This window comes from Neophocaena asiaeorientalis, unplaced genomic scaffold (genome assembly GCF_003031525.2).
Source record: "Neophocaena asiaeorientalis asiaeorientalis breed wild unplaced genomic scaffold, Neophocaena_asiaeorientalis_V1.1 scaffold134, whole genome shotgun sequence".
Taxonomy (NCBI): domain Eukaryota; kingdom Metazoa; phylum Chordata; class Mammalia; order Artiodactyla; family Phocoenidae; genus Neophocaena; species Neophocaena asiaeorientalis.
The window spans coordinates 31,280,892-31,305,570 of NW_020185339.1; the positions used below are offsets into that span (position 1 = coordinate 31,280,892).

A 24,679-nucleotide genomic window follows, 5' to 3' on the forward strand; every position below is an offset into this window, starting at 1 on the left:
TATTTTATTATTTATTTATTTATTTATTTTATTTATTTCTTTGGCTGTGTCGGATCTTAGTTGCGGCACGTGGGATCTTTGTTGAGGCATGTGGGACTCTTCGTTGTGGTGCGCGGGCTCCTCTCTAGTTGTGGCGTGCAGGCTTTCTCTTCTCTAGTTGTGGGGCGCGGGTTCTAGAGCACGTGGGCTCTGTAGTTTGCGGCACGCAGGCTCTAGTTGAGACACGCGAGCTCAGTAGTTGTAGCGCGCAGGCTTAGTTGCCCCGTGGCATGTGGGATCTTAGTTCCCTGACCAGGGATCGAACCCTGTCCCCTGCACTGTAAGGCGTATTCTTTACCACTGGACCACCAGGGAAGTCCCCACTGAGTGAACTTTCTAGCAGCCCTATGGTATCACTTCAGTGGCCTCTGAGGGAGTCATACAGGCAAGAGGCCGTGTGCCAAGACTCCTAGGGGTTACCCAGCCCAGTCCATTTGTGCAGCTTTCTTCACAGGGGGCCAGGGGGTGACAAGGGGGTTTAACCTTTCTGATGCACTTCAACTTTTGCAAAGTAAAGACAGGCTGTAAATGCTGCTGCTGTGTGAAGACACTAAAAGCAATTAGTCATGGCCCAGGCTCCAGCACTACCACCCTAGCTGGAAGAATCAGCCCTGAGCTGCCAGGTTAGCCTTAGACCAGGAGTTCGGGGAGCTCCAATCTCCCATCCTGGCTTCCTGCTTTCCAGGAGAGGCCCTGCCCTGCAGGAAGGGTGAGGCTCCTGGAATCTGAGGTATTAGACAGTATTTATCTTGTGGAAGCTGTAAAGGATCCTGGAACCAGGGAAGATTCATTCTAGACAGGAGACGGTGTGAATGGAAAGGAGTAAGGTGGGGCCTAGCTGTGGGGAAGAGAAGAAGGAAATTCTTTTTTTTTTTTTTTTAACATCTTTATTGGAGTATAATTGCTTTACAATGGTGTGTTAGTTTCTGCTTTGTAACAAAGTGAATCAGCTATACATATACATATGTTCCCATATCTCTTCCCTCTTGCGTCTCCCTCCCACCCTCCCTGTCCCACCCCTCTAGGTGGTCACAAAGCACCTAGCTGATCTCCCTGTGCTATGCAGCTGCTTCCCACTAGCTATCTGTTTTACATTTGGTAGTATATATATGTCCATGCCACTCAATCACTTTGTCCCAGCTTACCCTTACCCCTCCCCGTGTCCTCAAGTCCATTCTCTAGTAGGTCTGCGTCTTTATTCCCGTCTTGGCCCTAGGTTGAGAGGAAGGAAATTCTTAAAGAAGTATCATTCTAGGGTACTTTCTAGGGGTCCTGAAGATATTATCAGTTAGCAAAATGCTTCTTCGGATATACTAGGATGCTTAGATGGGCACATTGGAGCTTTGACTCTTAACTAGGTTACAGTTATCTTATGGAATTCCGGATCAGACAAAAATATCAAAACATCATCCAAGATGGAGCATCCATTCGAGGTTAAAAAAAAGATCTCGCTGACATTCTGCTTCATTCCATGATCCCCATTGCCTCCCTGAGATTATCTTAGTGAGGCTCCTATACCGTTACAGGCCTTACTTTCGAAGTTGCATTTACCTCTTAAAAGGGTTCCTGGACCCATTTCCAACGTGTGTGTGTTGTGTGTGTAGGCTTCCCCACACCCGCAATTGTCAACTCAATTCTGACACTGTCCACTGGTAGATAGAATGAGATTCTACGGGTCAAGGGCTCCATGCCACAAGGCTGCCCTTCACTTCAGACACCAGTCACAAGCCCAGGTTATATTGCCTTTGCTCCTGACTGACTGGCCATAGATTAGAGGTTCCCATGACCCCCTCCTTGGGTTCCATTAATTTGCCAGAACAGCTCACAGAACTCAGGAAAACCCATTTACTCACTAGGTGACCCATTTATTCCAAAAGATCTCAGAGGATACAAATCAACAGCCAGATGTAGAGATACACAGGGCGAGGTCCTCAACACAGGAGCTTCAGTCCTTGTGGAGCTGGGTGCCCAGTACGGGGTGGAGTTCTGGGTCCCTAGTATGGATATTCTTTGAACCTCCTCCTTTTTTTGCTTTTTATGGAGGCTTCATTACATAGGCATGATTGATGAACTCATTGGCCACTAGTGATTGATTCAAGATCTGGCCTGTCTCCTCTCCCCGGAAATCACGGGGTGGGGCTAAAAGTTCCAACCCTCTAATCACATGTTTGGCTCCACTGGCAACCAGCCCCCATCCGTAGGTGCTTTCCCAAAGTCACCTCATTAATATACCAAAAGACATTTATCCCCCTCAACACTTAGGAAATTCTAAGGGTTTGGGGACCTGTGAACCAGAAATAGGAACGAAGACCAAATATGTCTTCTTTATAATAAATCACAGTACCATACCTCTGTTGCCACCTGCTTTTTGATTTGTGATGTTGTGTGTCTGAAACTCTTTACCCCCTTATATATTATTGGTGACCACTTAGAAATTTAAATCACAGTCATCCATGTGGGAGGAAATGTGAACTCGGCAAGTCTTTCATTTCTGTGAGGAAATACAGTTTCAGGTGGATTAACCTAAATCCCCTGAGTATGAGTTTTTAATTCCCTAACTCCCTGACATGGAGTGATTTCACTGAAGAGACTGATTTAATCTCTTGCAGTTGATGGATAAACGGTTTGCTAAATTTCAAAACACAGATATGTCCTTTGCTGCTTGACCTCCAGGTTGGGTGGTTGATCCTGCATGATGCCATTTATTGAGGATTTGCATTTTTATTAAACTGGGATTGCTAAATCAGACGTGCTTTTGTGCCTGTTCAGTCTGTACCCAGCTATATGTGTGCCCTGTGGTCTGACACATTAAAATAACCTATTCGCTTTCCTTTTAAACACACTGCTTCATAAAAGGGCATCTCTCTTGCCTACAGATCACATGGCATTCCTATGAACGTGAGCATAAAGATTATGGGACATGACTCATTTTATAGTTAAAAATGGAGGAAGATTTATGAAAGACAGAAAATTTACAGCCTCTATAACTTGACGTACTAAGATTGCTTTAATGCTTTGAATAGCAAAATGTAAAAGTTATGTTATCAGCAAAGCATTTCTGTGTAATAGTTATGCGTAATCAGTGGTGATATTCGTATGTTTAATTATTTTTCCTTGTGTTGTATTTTAGGGGTGTGAACCTTATATTTTTGCTGCTATCCATTTGTAAATACACTCAGAAAAGGAGGATTCGGACGACAGGTACTTTCTAAACATGATGCATTTCAAAAGTGGACTCGAATTAACTGAATTGCAAAACATGACAGTGCCCGAAGATGATAACATTAGCAATGATTCCAATGATTTCACCGAGGTAGAAAATGGTCAGATAAATAGGTGAGTATTTTTCCACGAACAGTTTCTCTCCAATGAAAGAAATGTCTCTAAAATATCATTCTGGTTTTCAGTTATTCTCTTGAATTATTCATTACTAAAGTTATGCTCCATTTGAAGATGTAATTTGAATTTCATATGTGACATCTGTTGGGCATCGTCTGCAACAGCAGATGAAGCAAATAGGAAAGTAATTTATTCATCCTTTCAAATCTTTCAATTGAGTCTAATAAAAATGTATAAATACATTGGACCACAACCAGCCCTAACTTTTCAAAAGCTCTGTGTTTATGAATCAGACCAACTGTTGGAATTTCACTGCGTGCCATATCTGAATGTGTACTACAGTCATCTGGCCTCGCACACATGTTAATCAAGGAATGGTCAAAGTCGCATTTGTCAATGTTCCCATGTTAAAATGACAAATACGTCACTACAAGCATCGTTTGTAATATGGATTTTAAGTAATAATAACACAGAGCCAAATGGCTCTATGAGAAATAGTAGATGAAACAGTTCATGAAACGGAGATATAGTACATGAAAGAGAAAGAAAAGAAGAGATACAGTGAGTGAGGGGAGGTAGGGGGCGGGTCGGAAGAATGCTGGCCTGGCAGCTCTCACCCTTAGCTGTGACCTCAGCAAGTCCTTCCAACCCTTGGGTCCTGTGTTTCTTAAGTTACAAGAGTAGGACCAAATATATTTTTTTTTTTTTTTTTTAATGATTTGGGGCATTCTCTGACCTTCTGATTTTATCTTTTAATTATTTTAAAAAATGTATTTTATTGAAATATAGTTGACTTACATTGTGTTATTTTCTGGTGTATAGCAAAGTGATTCAGTTATCCATATATATATATATTCTTTTTCATATTCTTTTCCATTATGGTTTATCACAGGATATTGAATGTAGTTCCCTGTGCTATACAGTAGGACCTTGTTGTTTATCCATTCTATATATAATAGTTTGCATCTGCTAACCCCAAACTCTCAATCCATCCCTCCCACACCCCCTTCCCACTGGCAACCACAAGTCTGTTCTCTGTGTCTGTGAGTCTGTTTCTGTGTCGTAGATAAGTTCATTTGTGTCATATTTTAGATTCCACATGTAAGTGATATCGTATGGAATTTATCTTTCTCTTTCCGACTTACTTCACTTAGTGTGATAATCTCTCTAGGTCCATCCATGTTGCTGCAAATTCTGACCTTCTGATTTTACAGCCAGCTTATATGGATCCCTTAGCAGGAAGCTTTCCAGCTTGGGAGTTAGTTGTGAGGTTTGTTTGAAGCCTAAGGCCTCCTAAAAGGCTGGGAGGAGAGAGTGGAATATACGGGGACTACTTACTAGAACACCAGCCATGCTACGCTTGCGGGAGCGGGGTCAAAAGGAAATTGGGAGGAAGATGAAAACATTATGTCAGCTAACCAGGCATCTTCACAGAAATCATTTCTGATAATCTCCTCTGCATTCTGATACAATGTGTAATTGACTGGGCTGCCATCATTTACAGACACTCAGAAGTTTCAGCCCTGCCCCTCCTCCTTGTACTCTTCCTTATGTATTCTCAGAGGTTAAGTCTCCAACCCAAATACTTCCTCGTTGCCATCCAAGTATCATTCACCATGTGATACTTCTTATTGTTGAACTCAAGTTTGCTTCTTTCACCTTTTCCGTGTAATTTTTTTTTTTTCTTTTTTTGTGGTACGCGGGCCTCTCACTGTTGTGGCCTCTCCCATTGCGGAGCACAGGCTCCGGACGCGCAGCCTCAGCGGCCATGGCTCACGGGCCCAGCCGCTCCGCGGCATGTGGGATCTTCCCGGACCGGGGCACGAACCCGTGTCCCCTGCATCGGCAGGCGGACTCTCAACCACCTTTCTGTGTAATTATTAAGAATAACTACCATTTCTTGAGTGCCAGGTGTGATTACATATATTACCACTTATCCTTATAACATCATTCAATGTATTCTTTTGCAAATAAGGAAAATTTAAAAATTCAGTGTACCATAAGAAAATGGAGGCTCAGAGAAATAAAATAACTTGCTCAAGGGCACACACAGGTCTGTCTGAAATCCCTGTCTTTCCTCTCTGTCCTGCTGCCTCTGATTAAACTGCTTGGGCGTGAATGAGAAAGATAGTCTCTACTGTCAATTAAACTCTGCTAAACTCTACCAGTGGTATTTTCTGCTCTGGGCCCCTGGGGTGTTCTGTAGTCACTGCTGACCTGCAGTTAACGGTGGTGGATGGGATTCCAGCTATTTCACAATTAGCACATTTTAGGTTTATAACAAAGCTTCATTCCCAAAGCAGTGTAAACCTTGAGGACCTTAAAATGAGAGTCTTTTATAATATTCAGCTTAAGATCTGAACTTGATATTTAAAAGTTTTACTAAGAAAAAGTATTGTTTGGGAGGTGATAACCTCTTGTGGTAGGGGGAGGCACCCCTTCTCGCCCCTTGGGGTGCCTGCCAGGGGAGCTCACTTCCCCAGAGACCATGACTAAGACGTGGACTGTACAGCCTCCTGTTTTTTGGAATTTGGTTCCACTGTCACAAGTGTGGTGTGATGCGTTTATTGCTTTATTTTATCTCTCCTCTTTCATTGACATGGTTTATGAATTTTGCTTCATTTCTGGCTCTAGAACAATGAAAATTTAAAAACAACATATTACAGCATGAAGCCAAAAAGGTAAATAAAAATCAAAGAAGACACCCACACACACACACACACACACACACCCGTGATTTCTGCAAAGCTACACCTAATACTTCTGACTCTTCTGTTAGCTTTTTCACATTGGTGGGAGGAAGGTAAGCCCAATTATATGAATCTAGGAAAACCATCTCCCAAAACAGTGAACTTCTAGGTAACAGTGCCTTTTTTTAGGAAGCTAGAGAAAATGTTGAAAACAAATCTTGACTTCTCATTAGCTGGCGTATAACTGATAGCTTTGCCTGGAAACTCCCTACTAGGATACCTTAAGAATCATTTTATTAAGTTTAGTTAAAAATAGAGTAGAGGGGCTTCCCTGGTGGCGCAGTGGTTGAGAGTCCGCCTGCCGATTCAGGAGACACGGGTTCGTGCCCCGGTCCGGGAAGATCCCACATGCCGCGGAGCGGCTGGGCCCGTGAGCCATGGCCACTGAGCCTGCGCGTCCAGAGCCTGTGCTCCGCAACGGGAGAGGCCACAGCAGTGAGAGGCCCGCGTACCGCAAAAAAGAAAAAAAATAGAGTAGAACCATTTGGGCATTAGGACACCTGCTCTTATTCCAGTTCAGTTGTCTTATTTCATGCCCTAATTTGTGGGTTGTAGTCATAGAAACCTATACCTGGAACAGCAAAGCCTTTTTTTTTTTTTTTTTAACATCTTTGTTGGAGTGTAATTGCTTTACAAAGCAAAGCCTTTTGAAATGTCCACTGGGCCAGTACTGCTGACATTTAATGTGCATGTGAAACACCTGGAAACCTTGTCAACATGCAGGTTCTGACTCAGTAGCTCTGGTACCGGGCCTGAGATTCTAATTTCTCACAAGCTTCCAGGTGATGCCCTTACAGCTGGTCCATGGACCACATTTTGAGTAATGAGCTCTAGACATTCTTCTAGACGTGGGCTTCTTGAGAGAAGGACCCATCTTAATCATTTTTATATCTCTTGTACCTTGTAATGATATGGTAATAGTGCCTGGAGCAGGGCAGGCATTACAAAGTATTTGTTAAATGAAAGAAAGAGACAGAGACAGACAGAGAGAGCAGTTAAGTGCATGGTTTGGATTTCAACTTATATTGAATCCTGGCTCCATCCATAGGTCTTGTGTGATCTTGTACTTTAAGCCTTAGTTCCATCCCTGTAACACAGGGATAAAAATAATACCTGACCTCCTGGGATTGTTGGGGAATATTAAATGCAATGCTGTTTGTAGGTTAAGGACTCAGGCTGTACCATCAGCCCGCTTAGGTTCAAATCCTGGCTCAGCAATTTAGTTATAATGTAACGTTGGTCAAGTTACTTAATTTTTCCAAAATGGAGCTAAAAATAGTACTAATCACATGCAATTATTGTGAAAAGAGATGAGAAAACTCATGTAAAGCACTTGACACGGTGTCTGGCAAGAGTAAGTCTTTTAGTACGAGGCAAGTCTCTAACAGTAAACGTGCAACCCTCTTTCTTTGGCAAGCACTTCTTTCTTCTGCACCCAAGGACTAATAATACCGTTTTAGGTTTGGGATGATTGTTGGTTATAGTTATCTTAAAGTCGTTGAAATATTAATAGATTATCCTAGCTGTAGCCAGGCAAATATTCACATATTTTAATATGTATCTACTGTTGCCCTAATCTCCATGAACAGTTATTGTTGTTATGACCCAGGAAGCTTCTAACAAAATTTGAGAGTCTTTCATTAAGGTATTTCTTAATGAGGAACTCTTGTCACTACACCTTACATCAGCCTTTTTTTTTCCTTGGTCCCCGTATGTCTTCCGGAGTTCATGAACTACATTTGTATCATCGGGAGGACCCTTGAAAAGTTACCCCTTCTCTTCTGCTAATGTCTTTTCTATACCTTAGGGAAGAAGATACCATAACTTCTTTGCATATTCAGTTTTCATTTCAGAAAATTCTTCCCTGGCTTTAATTGCTCCTGCTACAACGAAAATCTGTTTTCTCCTATTTTGGGTAGAGTTTATCCACCAGATAAGGCTTTTCTCACCTCTCAGTCTTCTCTTTAAATGCCTATTTCTTTAATTCTTTCCTGTTTTCCAGTCTCTCAGTTACATGCTTCTTTCCTCCTTTTCTCTTTTCCTTTTTTATAGACTGTTAGTTTCAGGGAAAGAGCTAGGAAAGGTCATTTAAGTTCAACCACTCATCTCTTTTGTGTTATAAATCTTCCAATGGAACACTATAACCTAGTAAGAACCTGATTGGTAGAGATTAAAATAGGAAGATTATCTTCCCATTGTACAACCCATCCTTAACTGGATTGTTGTTGATTGATTTTTGGCTTCAAATAACTGCTCTATATTGCTTGTCTCCCTTCACACTACCTCAGTGTAACGCCTACATCCTTTTTAAGGCTTTGTCTGTTGAAGGTCAGCATGACAGCCACTGTAGATTTTTGTTTTGTTTTGTTCACAGAACAATTGGCTACCTAAGAGTTGATCAGATTCTGCTTTATGGGTACAGAACGACCCACTGAAAATGCTTTTTTAATAATACTTTTATCATTCCCAAGACCTCATGTCAAAGGCACCTTCTCCAATAGTGCATTTTTAAGTCAATAAAGAGGTCTTTGCCAGAGGTCAGTGCTTTTTAACATGAAATTGCATTTTTAAAATGGTGAGACAACAGAAACTTGTGGTAAGCTGCTTGACCTAGTTATTATAAATGGACTTTTCCATTACAAAAAAAAAAGTTTGGTTTTATTTTGTTTTAAAAAAAAGTTTGCAGAAATACAAAGCAAAGATTGAAAGGCAGAAGAAAAAGTTGAAATACCGTAAAGAGAATACAGAGGCTTTATCTGAGTACTCCGTCCTTACTGAGCGAGATTTCCCTGCAGCCTAAGCTACTCCCTAGTTCCTCAATGGAAGAGGCGCATTTGGTTTACGGAGGGTTCCTCTGAGTTGCTAACACATGGGCAGGTACATAGAAGGAGGAGCTAAGGGAGTGAGAACATGACACCACCACTCTGGATGCCAGATGAGCTTAGTGCCACAGTCTGTGCTACAGAAAAATCGTAAATAGATCAGAGTCCGAAAACTGCGTTCAAACCAGAACATCAGCAGACTCATGGAGGCTGAGGGTTGTGAACGGGCAGGAAGGCATTGGCAGAGAGGAGGATGGAGGGTCTCTTGAGGGGAGGGTGGATTCCTAGTGGTACTTGTTTCTCAGCCTCTATTCTCAGAATGCCCTGGTCTTATCTTGATCCTCACTGCCTCTTGGGAAGACCATTTGGAAGAGCAGGGGGAGCTAAGACTGAACAGTGAGGCAAAATCAAATTCAGCAGTACCTGGAATTTGCAGGGCGAGCAGTTTGGACTCGAAACTTTTTCAGTGGGAGCACCAGTGAAGATTTTTGGGAAAACCTATCAAGTCTTGCTGTAGAAAGTAGACAGAAAGAGGCAGAATCGGGAAGCACTCAAAGCACTACGTGTTTTAATGTGCTTTTTCATGGTTACTAATCACAACAGCTCTGCAGGTCACTTGCATTATTCTCATCCTGCAGACGCGCTGCCGCAGAGAGCTGGCAAGCATGCAGGGGCCTCTTCTTCCTCCCCTTCCGTTGCAGTGTTTGACCCTGTTGAATGCCCCTGCATCCAGGTGCCTTTGATCCGGTTCTTCTCTATCAGTCTTCTGCCGCAAGTCTGGGGAGCATTGGCAGGCCAGGAACTTAGATCTGCCATAATAGGAGGTTTACTGGTGTTTGGTTTAGTTTATTTGAAAACGTTCGGGGCTTTCCCCTTAATTTAAAAACGATGGAGATTCTCTTTGAAAAGCAAGTCTCTCTGCAAGAAAGGCAAACAGGGGACCTTCTGGATAATGATTTGGTAGACTTGAGTTGATTGTTAAAATTAGCCTGATTGTATACAGTCTTTTATTTAACAGCCACACTAAATATGAGTCAATTTCAGTTTGGGAAGTCCAGCACCCCCATTTCCTTGGGCCGCCTGGGTGAAAAGGAAGGCTGCTCTCCCGGTCCCTCTCCAGCCAGATCTGTAAACCTCAGTTCTTGGGAAAGATTTAAAATGTTAAGGGCAAAAGAAGAGCCAAGGCTAGAGAACTGCCAGATGGGTCTCCAAAGACACAGCTTTCATTATGTCATTCTCTTGCTAAGACCCTGCAATGCTGTTTCTCAGGCCTCGGCCCTTTAGTTTCCTCGGGCTAATCCCACCCAGTAATGGTTTTTCCTTCTCTGGCTTCCTTATCTCATCTCCATTTTGCATGGCCTGATGTTCCTATTCTGGTGTTAGCTGGTCTGGTCTCTCCTCAGCTGGAATGTCAGCCCCTGGGTTTCAGGAGACCAAGGTTTTCTTCACTTCCTTTTCATCTCTGACAGTCACTGGACAGGTCCTAGGCAAAGGCAGATGCGGAAGGAAATAAACCGCAGGCTGCGCTGCTCATACCAGGTATGTTGCCTGGCTTTGGTTTCTCCTGGCGAAATAATGCAGACCCGAAGAATATGGATTAAAGATGAAAACGGTAGACAAATAAAACCAACATTAATGATATATATCTTTCATTAAAACATGGTTTATGGTGAAATATAGCCTCATTAGAAAAAAGCATCATATGAGGGCTTCCCTGGTGGCGCAGTGGTTGAGAGTCCGCCTGCCGATGCAGGGGACACGGGTTCGTGCCCCGGTCCGGGAAGATCCCACATGCCGCGGAGCGGCTGGGCCCGTGAGCCATGGCCGCTGAGCCTGCGCATCCGGAGCCTGTGCTCCGCAACGGGAGAGGCCACAACAGTGAGAGGCCCGCGTACCGCAAAAAAAAAAAAAAGCATATGAAAATATAATGTATAGTTTAAAGATATATGCCTCTTTAAGATAGTCCAATTCAAGTGGCTTTATATTTATTAGTGGAAAACGCACTGATTATTTCTTACTTAGACCAGATAATAAAATTTCCAGAAGGAGAGCCGAAAAGCACCCCTAACATGTCTTAACTAATACATGTAGCAGTTTGCTTATGAATAGACTTTTCTTTGACAATAGCACTTAAAGTTCTGATATTAATCCCGAATGTATTTGCTGGTCCTTAGAGCATTCTGAATTTCTCCTTCTGTATATTTGTGTATACCGTACTCCATTCACCCTGTCTGAATCTTTCCCACGTGTTGCTCTTCCTCTGTGCCTGGAGCTGTACTGATGTTTTACATGTACTCTCATTTAATTCTCCCAGTAACACTATGAGATAATATAATAGCGTCGTTCCCGTTTCACAGATCAGGAAACTGGGGTAGCATACTCAGGCCCTCAGAGCAAGTGAGAATTTGAACTCACGTTCTGAATCCCATGCTTGCTTTAAGCCCTACTAGCTCTGCCTCTAACCATGGACCATATGCCCTGCTTCCTCCACCATAACTTCCTGTGGGCTACTGCTGCATCACTTATTACACACCCCCATATCTCCCACATTGCCTGGTCTAGTGACTTGCATATAAGCAGGTGCTGAAAGAATGTGTGATGGGAAAAGAGTTGTTTTCCTTTTTGCTGGGGGGAGGGAATTCCTATGTAATAACTTTGTGCTCCAGGAATGTGAGCTCAGAAGGAATCCTGCCTCCAATATTCTTTTAAATGCCAGCTTTATAGTATTCTTGACATCATCTAATTTTCCATTAGAGAACAATCTAGAGAACAATCTATAGTACTCTTGACATCATCTAATTTTCCATTAGAGAACAATTTGCATTGCATATAATGTTTTAATTTATTAGTATTAAAATGATTCAAAATCTATAGCTCTTTTTGACTTATGGTTGTCTTTCATTTCCTCTCAAGATGAGCACCTGCTGTTTGCATTGTTTTGTGCTAAGTAGAGTGAGGGATATAAAAAGGAATGAGGCAAGGTGTCTGCCCTTGGAGCACGTTTAGTTTATTTGGTAAAACAAGAATGTGGACAACGAACACTGGCAAAAAAAAAACCAAAACAAAACAAAAATGAGGTAGGGAGAGTGGTTGAATAGGACTATAAACTCTTAAGTAACTGGTTGATAACTTTTTATGTGTGATGTTTTGGTAAGTAATAAATCATTTAGTCATGATGTTAAATTTTCAAGTCATTATCATGAAATTAAATCATAATACGTCTCTTTACAGCAAGTTTATTTCCGATCGTGAAAGTAGAAGGAGTCTCACGAACAGCCATTTGGAAAAAAAGAAATGTGATGACTATGTAAGTGTCATTATAATAAAGTTTGCTTATTTTTTAAAATTACATAAATTGTGACAGATGTTCAGTTCATCCAGCGTAGTACCAAAAACATAGCTATTTATTCACCGGGTTATTCCTCGGAGCCTATGTATTTTCTCCTGAAACCCATTTTTAAAAAGTAACTAGACCACTAAGAAAGGATTCCTCGAACTTCATTTCCCTGTTGGTTCCTGATAGTGCTTTCTTTAAAGGCTTTGGCGTGATGATCTGTCTTGAGGACTCTTTTGCTTAATGTGTCTCTGTTCAGATTCCAGGAACAACCTCCTTGGGCATGTCTGTTTTTAACCTAAGCAACGCCATTATGGGCAGTGGGATTTTGGGACTCGCCTTCGCCCTGGCAAATACCGGAATCCTACTTTTTCTGTGAGTGTTGACACTGCCGTACCTTTCATTTAAAAAACTGTATTTTCTGTATGTTTCTGTTCATACACAGAAGACATTGGAAATACTTCGAAATAGTTCTTATTTCTTTCTGTGTTTTACTAACTTGGCTAAGTTACAGTGCATCCTTCTATATTGTTTGTTTTGAATGTTTGTTTTGAATGATTTTCCAGGAAGCACCTCATGTTTATAAGAAAGTAAAAGGAGAAAATCTTTTCATTAATCAAAAATACCAAAATAAGCACTTGCAAAAAGGATAAAAGATTTGAAAATAGCACTTTTTGTATTTTTGGACTCTAGACTTGTCACTTTAAATCTCAGCTATCAATAAATGGTGAAAATACTGAGGTGTTCAATCCATCCAGTCACCACTTTGGTATTGGATAGCTGTGGAACACGTACTATATCCAAAGGTAACTGCAAATTCGTTTGTAAGAAATATTCAAGAAGCATAGACGTTTTCAGTGTTTTAGAGATGAGAAATTATTCTGTACTTTCCCCCTGAGATTCAGTGAAAAGAAAACGGGCAATTTTCTTCTGAAATAAGTTCATCTCAAACTGTTGAATGAGATTTTCTGCAAATGTACACAGGGCTTGATTTCAGTTGGAATGAGATGAAGACAGATCATACAATTTATACCAGGAAAATTCCCACCCAGCCTGATTTCTCAGACCTCAAAGGAGTAACAAGTGGTGCTTTCACCCCCTGACGACACTCACGCTCTTCACTGGGCTTGCCCAGTAGTCCTCATTGCCAGATCCATCATTTCCTTGGAAGCAGTGACCAAGATGTCTTCTAATCCTACAAGTTGTGTTTATTCCTTTAGAAAGACTTAGAAGACTGTGATGGAAGTGCATTGCTACCCATTCCACTACTCAAGCATCAGAAATGCCCATCCAGGCTGCACCATATTGGTCCACAGCACTAGGGATTAATATTCATACTTTTGTGTGTAAACCCACTAGAGGTATCCATCCTAGAATCAGATCAACTCTGTGTAGGACAGTGAATCTAATACATTACCTTCCTCTTGTCAACCTAACCAGTAAACCCAACTATAGCCTCCTCGCTTTATTGCCCCGGCTGGATCTTTCTAGGTGGTCTTTCTGTTTACGTATGTCATGAGCCAAGTGGCAGGTTTTAGGGTAAAATGACAGGAGTTGGATAAAATATTTCTGTGGTGATACTTTTTTTGTATATGTGAAATTCTGACCCTGTGACGATACCATAGATGGAGTTTGAGTAGCTACACTTAATGAAATTCAGTGCATTGACATGAAACATCTGACTGCTAATCTCAACTCCTCTTCTGAATTGGCTGTATAGTCCAGCAAGTTACTTAGCTATTCTGAGCTTCAATTCCCTACGCTTTGAAACAAGGAAATTGCACTAGAAAAATCTCAGAACTCTGTTAACCTCCAAAACCCTATGGTCTGTGACAATGTTCAGTCATTCCAAAGCCGGAAATATGTTTGGTTTGGACATGTGTTTTACACTGATTGCTTTCTTTTTAATTATTGTAATATATCAAGTAGTTATATGTTAACACAGGATAAAGAGTCGTTTCTTTGGTGATGATAACAAGAACAACTCTTGTGGCTCTTACTCTATGCCAGAAACTGCTCAGAGTGTTTTTGTTTTGTTTTGTTTTGTTTTTTTGCGGTACGCGGGCCTCTCACCACCGTGGCCTCTCCCGTTGCGGAGCACAGGCTCCGGATGCGCAGGCTCAGCGGCCATGGCTCACGGTCCTAGCCGCTCCGCGGCATGTGGGATCTTCCCGGACCGGGGCACGAACCCGCACCCCCTGCACCAGCAGGCGGACTCCCAACCACTGCGCCACCAGGGAAGCCCTCTTCATCTTTTTTATGTAGCCAGGGCTTTTGTTTTTATTTTGTCTTTTCTGGACACTTGCCAAATCTCTTTGTTCCCAGTGTTTCTCAATGGTGTGTCTTGCTGTGTGCCTTTTTTCCTCCATTGTGTCAGGCAGCTGGTACATCTTTTCTTTTAGAAATTCATGGTCTTCAGTTCTGGGACATTTTCTTACATTGTTGTGTTGATGAATTCCGTCCTTCTCTTTCTCTTTTCTCTCTTTCTGGAACTGTTACCAAGATTTTGGACTTTCTGGACTAGCCCTCTAACTCTTTATTCTTTCCTTTATTTTCATTTCTAAAGTTTTTCACTATACTCTCTGGAATATGCCACCAATTTTTTTCCAACTCTTTACTGAATGTTTTATTTCTCTTATTATTTTTTTATTTACAGGGGCTTTTAAACTTTCTTTGAATGTTCCCTTTTTATATTATTTTGTTTCTGTTTTACAATTCCATTGTTTTCTCTGACGATTCTAGTAATGGTTTTTCTCTGTTATGGAAAATTTCAGACATCAAGTAGAGAGTCTAAAATATCCCTGTATTCCCTTCATCTCATGACCATGCTTGTTTAGTCAGCCCCTCACCCAGATTGTCTTGAAGCAAATCCCAGCCATCACATCGTTTCATCTGTAAATATTTCAGTTTACTTCTCTAATATATAAGGACTGTAAAAACATAACCATGATATGCCATACCCAGAAAATTAACCACAGTTCCTTATATCATCAAATACCCAAACAATATTTAAATTGCTCTGCTTACCTTATTTTTCAAAAGCAATTGGATTGTTTAAATCAGTACTCAAATAAGGTCCATATACTACAATTGGTTGTTATGTGGTTTAAGTCTCTTTCACTCTATAGGTTCCCCCATATTCTATTGTTCTTTTCTGCACAGTTTATTTGTTGAAGAAACTGGACCATTTGTCGTATTGTGTTTCCCATAATCTGAGTTCTGCTGATTGTATCCCTGTGATGCAAGTTGATTTTTCTGTTTGTTTTGGACTCTTTCATTTTAGAATTTTTCCTTAGATGTCAGGTTGCCCTTCTCTGTCTGCTGTATTCAAGAATTGCAGGGGGTGGACTGGAACAAGGCTAATTGGAGCCTGGTACACATGAGTGGGGTTTGTCGGAAATAGCTTCACTAGAGGTGCTGTCAGTAGCCCTTTCCTTGGGGAACCAGCCGTGTCAGTTTCTTCTTGGCTGTTCAGATCACTCAGGGAAGATCTTCCAGTCACCTGCCTGTAGGGTCTGGGCACTGCTGCCATCTTTATGGGAACCAAGTTGGGGGAAAGGGCTTGGGTGAATATCTCTGTGCACGTGTCCACCCAATCCTAGTTTTCATTACAGAACCCCTCCCTCACAAGTTGTGCTGAGTCCCTCACTCGGAGACTTACATTTTATACTTTTCAGAGAATATATTTTCTGTATATTTATTTATCTTTTGCCAAGATGGGAGAGGAGCAGTCACTCTGCTTTACAGAGTAGGTGCCTGGTCTGGGGAATCTAGCTATTTCTTGAAAGAAGTTCAACAGATCCTCTTTATTTTAGTTCATCCTGTCCATTGTTCCCTACTTCCAGTAATGCCACCAGGGCCTTTTGGGAATTCTGTGGTGTAAATTGGATTGGTCTTGGCTTTCTCCACTGCCAATTTAAGACTCAGCTCTGTCCACTTTCCAGCTTCTGAATTTTTGTTACTATCGTCTCTTCTCTCCTGTTCTTACTATCCTAGCAGTTTTATGCCTTAAGAAATCGCTTTACTGGATTATTGGGACCAGGGGAGCAGGAGTAAATTCTTGTTTTCAACCTACCATTCCTGGAATTTGGTTGATTTTTAGTTATACTGGTTCAGGGATAAGTGATCTCTTATCTCATGACTCCTCAGTTTCTGATTGAGACAAAGAATTGGGTAAAGGTGACTTTTAGAGTTGCCGGAAGATTTCCTCTGGGTAAAACTCTCATAGGTTGTTTGGTTCTTTGCAAGACGCATGAATAGCAAGCACAACACACCAAACCTTCAGGTTAAAGCTCATGAAGGTAGTTGTATAGAGACCCCAACTTACAAGTTTTTCACAGAATGCAGAGCTCTCCTACCTCAGAACAAGGGCTCACTCTGTGTTATAAAACCAGCTGTTCCCACAACTGCTCACGCCAAGAAGCAGTTGGCAGGAAGAAGACAATTCATCTGGTACAGGGCCCCGTTCCAGACTCATATTGGCCAAGGCAGAGAAAGAGCCCAAGGCTGTCCAGGCTTCTTTAGAAAAGCAGCTGGGAAGGCTCCTCTGTGTCTCACTGAGGCTGGGTGCTGGGCTCTTCATTGGAGTCATCTGGAAACTTGCTGGGGTGATTTCTTTTTGCTGGATGAGCTTGGGGCTCATTTTTGGGGCCTGACTATGATGGCTGTCATTCCTGTTTAACACACGTCTGATTCAGTTCGATTCAGTGAATTCAGCCCTATTATGAGAATGCTGTGAGGTTTTGTGTTATCCTAAATCCTGAGGCCTTACAATTGCATCGGAGGAACCGGAAGTATGCTAGTGGTGAATCTCAGTGGACAGTTGTTCTAAAGGTATATGTTCTCTGTTGGCAGTAAAATGGGGCTGTTCCCTGAGGCAGCAGTTTGGGGATGTGCTGAGGCACGGGTAAGGGTAAAATGCACCTATTGAATTGAGTTTTCCTGAGTGGGATCCAAGGGAAAGGCAAAGGGTGCTGAAGAAATCTCTTTCCCCTGCGTCCTCCTCTTCTATTGCTACTCTTTTCCCACAGCTTCCCCATAACTCCATCATAGCAAAAGTGGGAATTAAAAGTAAATATTGGGCTTCCCTGGTGGCGCAGTGGTTGAGAGTCCGCCTGCCGATGTAGGGGACACGGGTTCGTGCCCCGGTACGGGAAGTTCCCACATGCCGCGGAGCGGCTGGGCCCGTGAGCCATGGCCACTGAGCCTGCGCGTCCGGAGCCTGTGCTCCGCAACGGGAGAGGCCACGGCGGTGAGAGGCCCGCGTACCGCAAAAAAAAAAAAAAAAAAAGTAAATATTAGCACAGAAGAATGATGGCTTTTGTTTTGTTTATTTCACATTACCATCTCCCCAAATAGGAAAGTTACATTTTCTAAAGATTCCTATTAAACGCATACATGTTATAGAGAATTGATCTCTGAAGAGCATGTGACCTCCTCACTGTGCTAGGTAAATGAGAGGTTTATTACACCGTATGGAATCTGATAAAGTAATAGATGCTTTATATTTTCCCATAACTTCTTAGCATGTATCATTATTATTTATTATTATTTTAATCATGTAACCTTTAAGGTTAAAACCATGAGAGTGTAATTCATGACATTGCTGGGAGCTCAAAGAGATGTCATAGTTTATCATGAACACTGAGTTTGTAAACAATCTGTTTGAAATAATCATTGTGAAACAGCGTTACAGTCTGAATGAAACAATCGTTTAAATTTTATTTTGGTTGATTATAATTCCTGCCTTTTTCTGGTGTCTTGCATTGTCTTTCTCACTGGGGTAGTGGTTGTGAGAATAAAAAAGATAATGTATCTAAAAGCACACTTTGAAAAGTGGCACGCAAGAAGACATTTATTAGTTAGTACAACCCTATAGGGCTGCTATAAGAAACTGAGTGAGCGTGTGTGTGTGTGTGTGTGTGTGTGTGTGTGTGAGAGAGAGAGAGAGAGAGAGAGAGAGAGAGAGAGAGAGAGAGAGAGAGAGAGAGAGACGGAGATGGAGAGAGTACCAGCAGTGCCTGGTACATAGTAACACTATGTACTAAGTGTTTGTTAAAGTATTAATTAGGTAGTTACCAAATAATAGTTAACATTTATTGAATGGTAACTATGTATACCATGTTATCTCATCTAATCCCCACCAGCAACACTATGAAGTAAATGTTAGCCCCATTTTACAGATGAAGTAACTGAGGCTTAATAACAACTTAGAAAATAGGGGAGCCAGGGTTCCATGTTCCATCCAGGATTTCTTGAGTCTAGAACCTGAGTGATCTAAGACACTATACTGCCTTTTAGTGATGCCTTCAGAAGCCAAACTTACATTATTAATGTACTTCTTGAGACAAATTTTATTCTTATCAATGGATACTTGCAAGTTAATCCTTTAGCTCTTTAAAATCACCTTGTAAAATCAGTCAGTGTTCCTGACGACTGTTCCACCAAGAACCGTCACCTTTATTGTAATGAAAATAGTTCAGCAATACCAAGGGTACGAAATTGTGTATCAGGGGTGGCCGTGTTCCTGGTCACAGCAAGTACGATACATGCCTCTAGTATATTGTGAAACCAGTAAACTTTTTGAACTGCTTCATGTTTGTCATATCTGTGCCTGACTTTGCCTCATGTGCTGTTTAAGATTTCCCACTGCCCTTGAACTTAATTCCTTCCAGGGCTTTAACTAAACTTTTTGTAATTAAGAATTGAAAACCAAGAAATAGCAAAGTCAAATAACACCAAGTTCGTTATTAGGGAATTGGTTAAACAACCATAGTAGTTCCATAAAATGGAATGTTAGACTACTATTTAAAGGAGTAAGATAGACTCACATGTACTGGTATTGAAAAATTAAAAACAAACTGAATATTGGGTGGAAGTGAGGATGGGCGTAGGTTGCGTAATATGTGCGTATATTACACAGACTGTTTGGGAGGGTAAACAAGACAACTGTTGACAGTGGCTACCTCTGGAGGGTGACACGCGGTCTGGGGGTGGAGTGGGAGTGGAAAGTTTATACTCTTTAAAGTATCTTTCTACCATGTGCTTTAGGGGAAGAAACTAGTTGAGAAAACTGTTTTTTAGAGAACTTCAAATCACTGCGATAAGATTTTTCCTCTTTCTCTTTCCTGCAAAAAACTTGAGAAAAAAATATTTTCGGTGTCACTATTTAGACCACAAGAGCTAAAATGAGCAATCAGTACAGTGCCACCTGCTCCAAACTGCACTTTCACCACAATTGCCTGCAGACTGCCTTTGCATCAGCTACACCAGCCTCCCTCTCTTCTGTAGGGGCCGCCGGCACCGTGCCCATCACCTCGGCCCTTCTGCCACCCCCCTCCCATGCCGTCCCTGTGCTTCTGAATCCTGCCGGTCCCGTGAGACCCAGGTCCGATGCCATCTCCAAAAGTGTTTCTCTGATCCTCCCAGGTGGAAGGAAAGATCTCCCTTCCTTCTCTTTTTGGTGTAGCCTTTATCTTTCTAATAGCAGGTATTACTTCCATTATTTAGGCGTATATATTTTTGTTCCCTATTGAACACTGAGCCCTACAAGGGCACAATTAACGTCTTCCTTGTCTCTCTCCCCACGACAGGATCTAGAACAGTGGTTGCCTATAGCTGATTCTCAATAAAGTTTCCCTGAAATGAAAGAATATGTAAAAATTAGCATAGTCTTACATAGTCTTACAAGGCTTTAGGGCAAACAATGGCTCTCATAATTTTGCAAACTTAGCAGAGGGAAAACATCAACTCTGAGGTTTAGTTCACCTTCAGATTTAAAGTAGGCTCTGGAGATGTAATGAAACTTAAAGAAGTTTAGGAAGGGACTCACCACCCATTTATTACTTTCCTGGGAATGCCTCCTTCATTTGAAAATTCAAAATGGTTAGAGACTGTTAAGGAATACTGTACGAGGTTAGCGCTGCATTGCTAAAAGGGCGTTTGTTGCTAAATTGCTGTTTGCAAAAAGGACAGTAATTGTCATTGTCAGTTTATAGCAATTACCTTCACTTTGTGGTGGATTGTTTGTTCCAGGTGTAGGTGAATTCTTCTCCCTCTCAGTATTTACCTTTGTGACCATTATCACTTACCATTATCCTACCACCAAAAAGATGCAACATTGTATTGTCTACAATCACAGTGTTTACAAACAAATCAGTCAATAGCCATGCCGGTAAAGATAAAAATATAAAATGAGGACTCTATAAACAAAGATCAGACTACCAGGTGCCTTCTCTCTTTAAATTCTGTGTTTTACAATTCAGCCTGCATAAGGGGTAGGCAGAAACGGAATTAGAACAGACCCATCAACACATTGCCCTAAGTCCTGTTCAGATATTATAGTTATTTGATCGTTACTATCGTGTCACAAAAATGAGCTTCTTGTTCCTTCAAGAGGTTTGCAGTCTCAGATAACTGCCTCAGCATAGCTCTCTGGAGTTTCTAAATCATTTTCAGCAAATTCTACCAAATTGGAGTGAGATTGCAGTGTACCTTGCAAATACTCTGTATGTTCTCGAACTGTCATTGCTCTGTTACTTTCCATATATTCCCAAAAGTTTGAATCACACCCACCAAGGTGATAATTTTGCTTTTAGCAGTAACAAAGATGGTTTGTGTGATATCTCTCAAGTCATTCCTGGTAAATGTTGTCTTCTCTGTGGGCCCCTAAGCAGGCAATTCTTTGCCTCCTAAGGAAAGACCAAATTGGATTTTGTGATATCAAAACAGGGCGATGAAGAGGAAGTCAATAGGAAACGCTGCTCTTCTGATGATCCGAGGAGGTCCCTGGGTGGAGGCACACTCACCTTACGTCTTACGTCAGTCACTTACTTGTTTTCAAAATTCTTTGAGTTATAGTCTCCGTTCCTTAGAAATGATTTGAAGAGAAAGTTGTTGTCCTTCAGCTGGCAGCAAAAATCATTGGCATCAGAGTCTCTTGTTTGGGAACAATAATACTGGAAGGGGAGCAATGCACATTCAGGCTTGCCAGCATTAGAAATACATGTAGAAAGGACAGCGGCAGTGCCATTGAACTCTATTGAAATTCACTGGATGAAGAACTTTTCAGAAATGGGCAAATAGGAAAGGGGGAAGGGGTGTTGTGCTGAAAATGAGTGCCTGTTTTGTAAACAGAGTTGGCAAGTGTAGGCGATGGGTCCCACCCACTGTTTTTAGAAGTTGAGCAGTTATGCTTAGTTGATGAGTCATCTGATATGTGTCTGATAAGGGGGGTTCCAAGAAATCGATTCTCTTGGCCCCAGAGACGTAGGAGTGTGGTGTGTGTGTGTGTGTATGTGTGTGTGTGTGTGTGTGTGCGAGTGTGTGAGAGCGTGTACACTGAGCTCACTCAGTCCTGCCTGTGCTGTGTTGCATCGGGTGCCCCGGCACTACCCAAGGACAGCAGCGTGGCCCCCATTTTGGGGCCCCGTGTTTTTCTTAGTCTGCAAGAGGCAACTTAACTAAACGGTCTAAGGTTTTAACAGTACTGTTCACGGCCATGATGTGTAGAATGCCTTTAACATTTACTCTTCCGGGTTACAGTAGGACAGATGTGTACCTGCACAGTTGATCCAAATTAGTCCAGAAGTTTGGATTTCCCAGAGTAGCTTGAACTTTTCTTACTCACAGAGTGGTAGTTGGTTTAGTAGATTAGAAGACTGCCCTGATGTGGGCCAGTTAGTTTTGCTTTGTTCTATGGCCACACGCTTCACCTTTCATCAGGCACATGGTATTAATGATCTACATCTGTATCAGGGTCGGCAGACTACAGCCCAAAAACCAAAGCCACCTGCAGCCTCTGTTTGTATGGCTTTTACTTTTTTAAAGGGTTAAAAAAAGAAGATAGGGGCTTCCCTGGTGGCGCAGTGGTTGGGAGTCCGCCTGCCGATGCAGGGGACGCGGGTTCCGGGAAGATCCCACATGCCGCGGAGCTGCTGGGCCCGTGGGCCATGGCCGCTGAGCCTGCGCGTCTGGAGCCTGTGCTCCGCAACGGGAGAGGCCACAGCAGTGAGAGGCCCGCGTACCGCAAAAAAAAAAAAAAAAAAAAAAAAAAAGAAGATAGTTATAAAGTATACATTGTTTCATGGAATCTTTATAACAACCCTATTTATCATCCCCATTTTACAGATAAAGAAGCTAAGATTCACAGAGGCTGAGTAACTTGCCCAGGATGACAGCAGTTGGGTGTGGGATGGGGGAAGGGAGGGCAACGAAGGTGTATTCCTCTTAACTCTCCCATCTCTCCTTAAATGTGCGTTGTTACCATGGAAACAGAGTTGCAAAGTGTGAATGGAGCCCGTAATCCATCATTCCTACTGGAATGGAAGTCCAAAATGCCCACCAAGTACAGCATGTTCCTTTACCGAATGGTTATATGGAATTCTTGTCACTCAGGAGTCACAACTTTAGAGTGTGATAAAGGGGGCATCGTTTTGAAAGGTAAGGATCTAGGTTTGAGGAGAAGAGAAACCAGTGATCCTTGTGGAATGGAAGAAGAGGAAGGAAACCGTGTCTAGAGTTATAAATGGAGTGCCCACAAAACCGATAGCCTTCTACCAAGGACTGTAGGTAAAAACAGGAAGTGGTGGTGGCATCTGGTTTTCTTTCTTGCTGGTACAACTTCCTCATTTAAACTCAGCCCTCCTCCTAACTTTCTTAACTTCTCAAAGCATCAACTAAACTGATAAATTCTATTTCTCTCCGCAAATCTCTTTTAAACACTTCTTTCTCTTTAGGATTGTATTAGATATTATTTGGTTTGGTCACCAGCGATGCATATTCCTTTCCTCAGACAAAACAAAATATCTAATCAATAGTGAGGCTAGTTTAAGAGAAACTTTGCAGCACAGAAGTTCGATTTGCCTACACGGAAAGAAATGGAATTGTACAAATAATTGATCCTCACCTGTTCCCTGCCCAGGCTTTAAAAACCATCCCTTTCATTCTCTAGTTCAATTTGTAAATATTACAAATAATCACATGCTACTAGATCCTAGTGTGCTGGTCCTCTGACCCTCAGAATGTTGAAATTTAATTAGGATGCAGTGACTAAGAAGTCTACTTTGGGTCTGAATAATTAGATGTTTCTGCTCCTTTCCATAAGCATTTCTTGAGCTCCTTAAATGAAATAGGGACTATATTAATTAGCTTGGGGCTTAAACAAATGCACACACCCCAAAAAGGGTTTGGAATAATAATACTTTTCGTTTGAAAGTTTCCTTTATTTTTCATTTTAATAGTGTTATTGCAAAAGTAAGATAATCATTAAAGACCGTTTTGAAAATGCATAAAATAAAGTATCAAGAAATCACCCAAAGTCTTACTGTTAAAACAAGCTCTGTTAACATTTTGGTATATTTTACTCTAAGTTTTTTGTCTTCTGCTTGGGTCTTGCTTTTTACACTGGCATCCTTCCGTGCACATTTGACTTTGGCAGACAACAGAGCACGGTGGGTAAGGACTCGAGTCAGACTAGCAGGGTTTGAGGGCTCTGATGCTCACTTTGTGACCTTGGACAAAATACTCAACCTCTCTGAACTTCAGTTTCCTTATCTGTAAGGTAGACAGTAATAGTACTACTTATAAGTAAAATATTGCAAAGTGCTTAGTGTGGGCCCAACCTAGTGAATACACTTAAATTTATAATTAGTGGTGATCAGTAAAGTGTTTTATTAATTATACTGAATTCTCATTGAAGTAAATGAAAGCTCTAGGAGTACATTTGTATGTAAAATATAATTTTGAATTTGTCAAAATATTTATAACTTCCCCATGAATTAGAGTCTCAGAACAGCTTGTCCCCCCTCCTAATTTTCAGACGTGTCTTCTTCCATCTAAGCTCTTGTTAAATAAACTTTCTCTGTGTGCCCTTTCCTCTCCACGTAAGCCTCTCCCACTGGCACCCAACAGGAACAAGGCTGCACCACCTACCTGCACGTACCTTCCAAACACCCTGCTTCGGACTGCAGCCTCCTCTACTTCCCTCCAAGGGCTCCCCCTTGGATACTCCCACTGTGCCTGGCCTTAAATGTCATTGAGGACCTCTGTGCTTCCTTCCCTGTCCAGCTTAGATGCCACGGTCCTTCACTTAAACCCCTTCAGGTCTTCCCCACACCTGAAATTCCCTTCCTCCACTGGTGCTCTGTCACACTGGCCCGGAAAAGCCCTGAATCTGAGCTCTCTCATCGTACAGATGGGTGACACTTTAACTTCATCCTCGGTGAGCTCTCCAGCCCTTCCCTCATCCCCCACTGGCACTCTCTTCAACAGTGTTTTTAAATCTTTATTCATTTCATAGAGATATTTCTCATAGGAAGAATGGGGGTGGAATGGAAGAGCAGCAGAGTGAGCAGAGATCAGAGGTGAATGAGAAAGTGGGGAGGAAAGTGCAGGAG

At 41.9% G+C, this 24,679-nt stretch overlaps 1 protein-coding gene across 1 annotated transcript in view; it reads left to right on the forward strand.

The window, feature by feature from the left end:
* SLC38A1 (solute carrier family 38 member 1) overlaps positions 1 to 24,679 on the forward strand; it is a 63,930-nt gene that overhangs the window by 15,129 nt on the left and 24,122 nt on the right. Inside the window, exons 3-5 of the mRNA XM_024736939.1 lie at positions 3,170 to 3,375; positions 12,182 to 12,257; positions 12,544 to 12,659. Coding sequence (XP_024592707.1) covers positions 3,254 to 3,375; positions 12,182 to 12,257; positions 12,544 to 12,659 — 314 coding nt within the window. The 5' untranslated portion in view covers positions 3,170 to 3,253. The remainder of the gene's footprint in view (positions 1 to 3,169; positions 3,376 to 12,181; positions 12,258 to 12,543; positions 12,660 to 24,679) is intronic.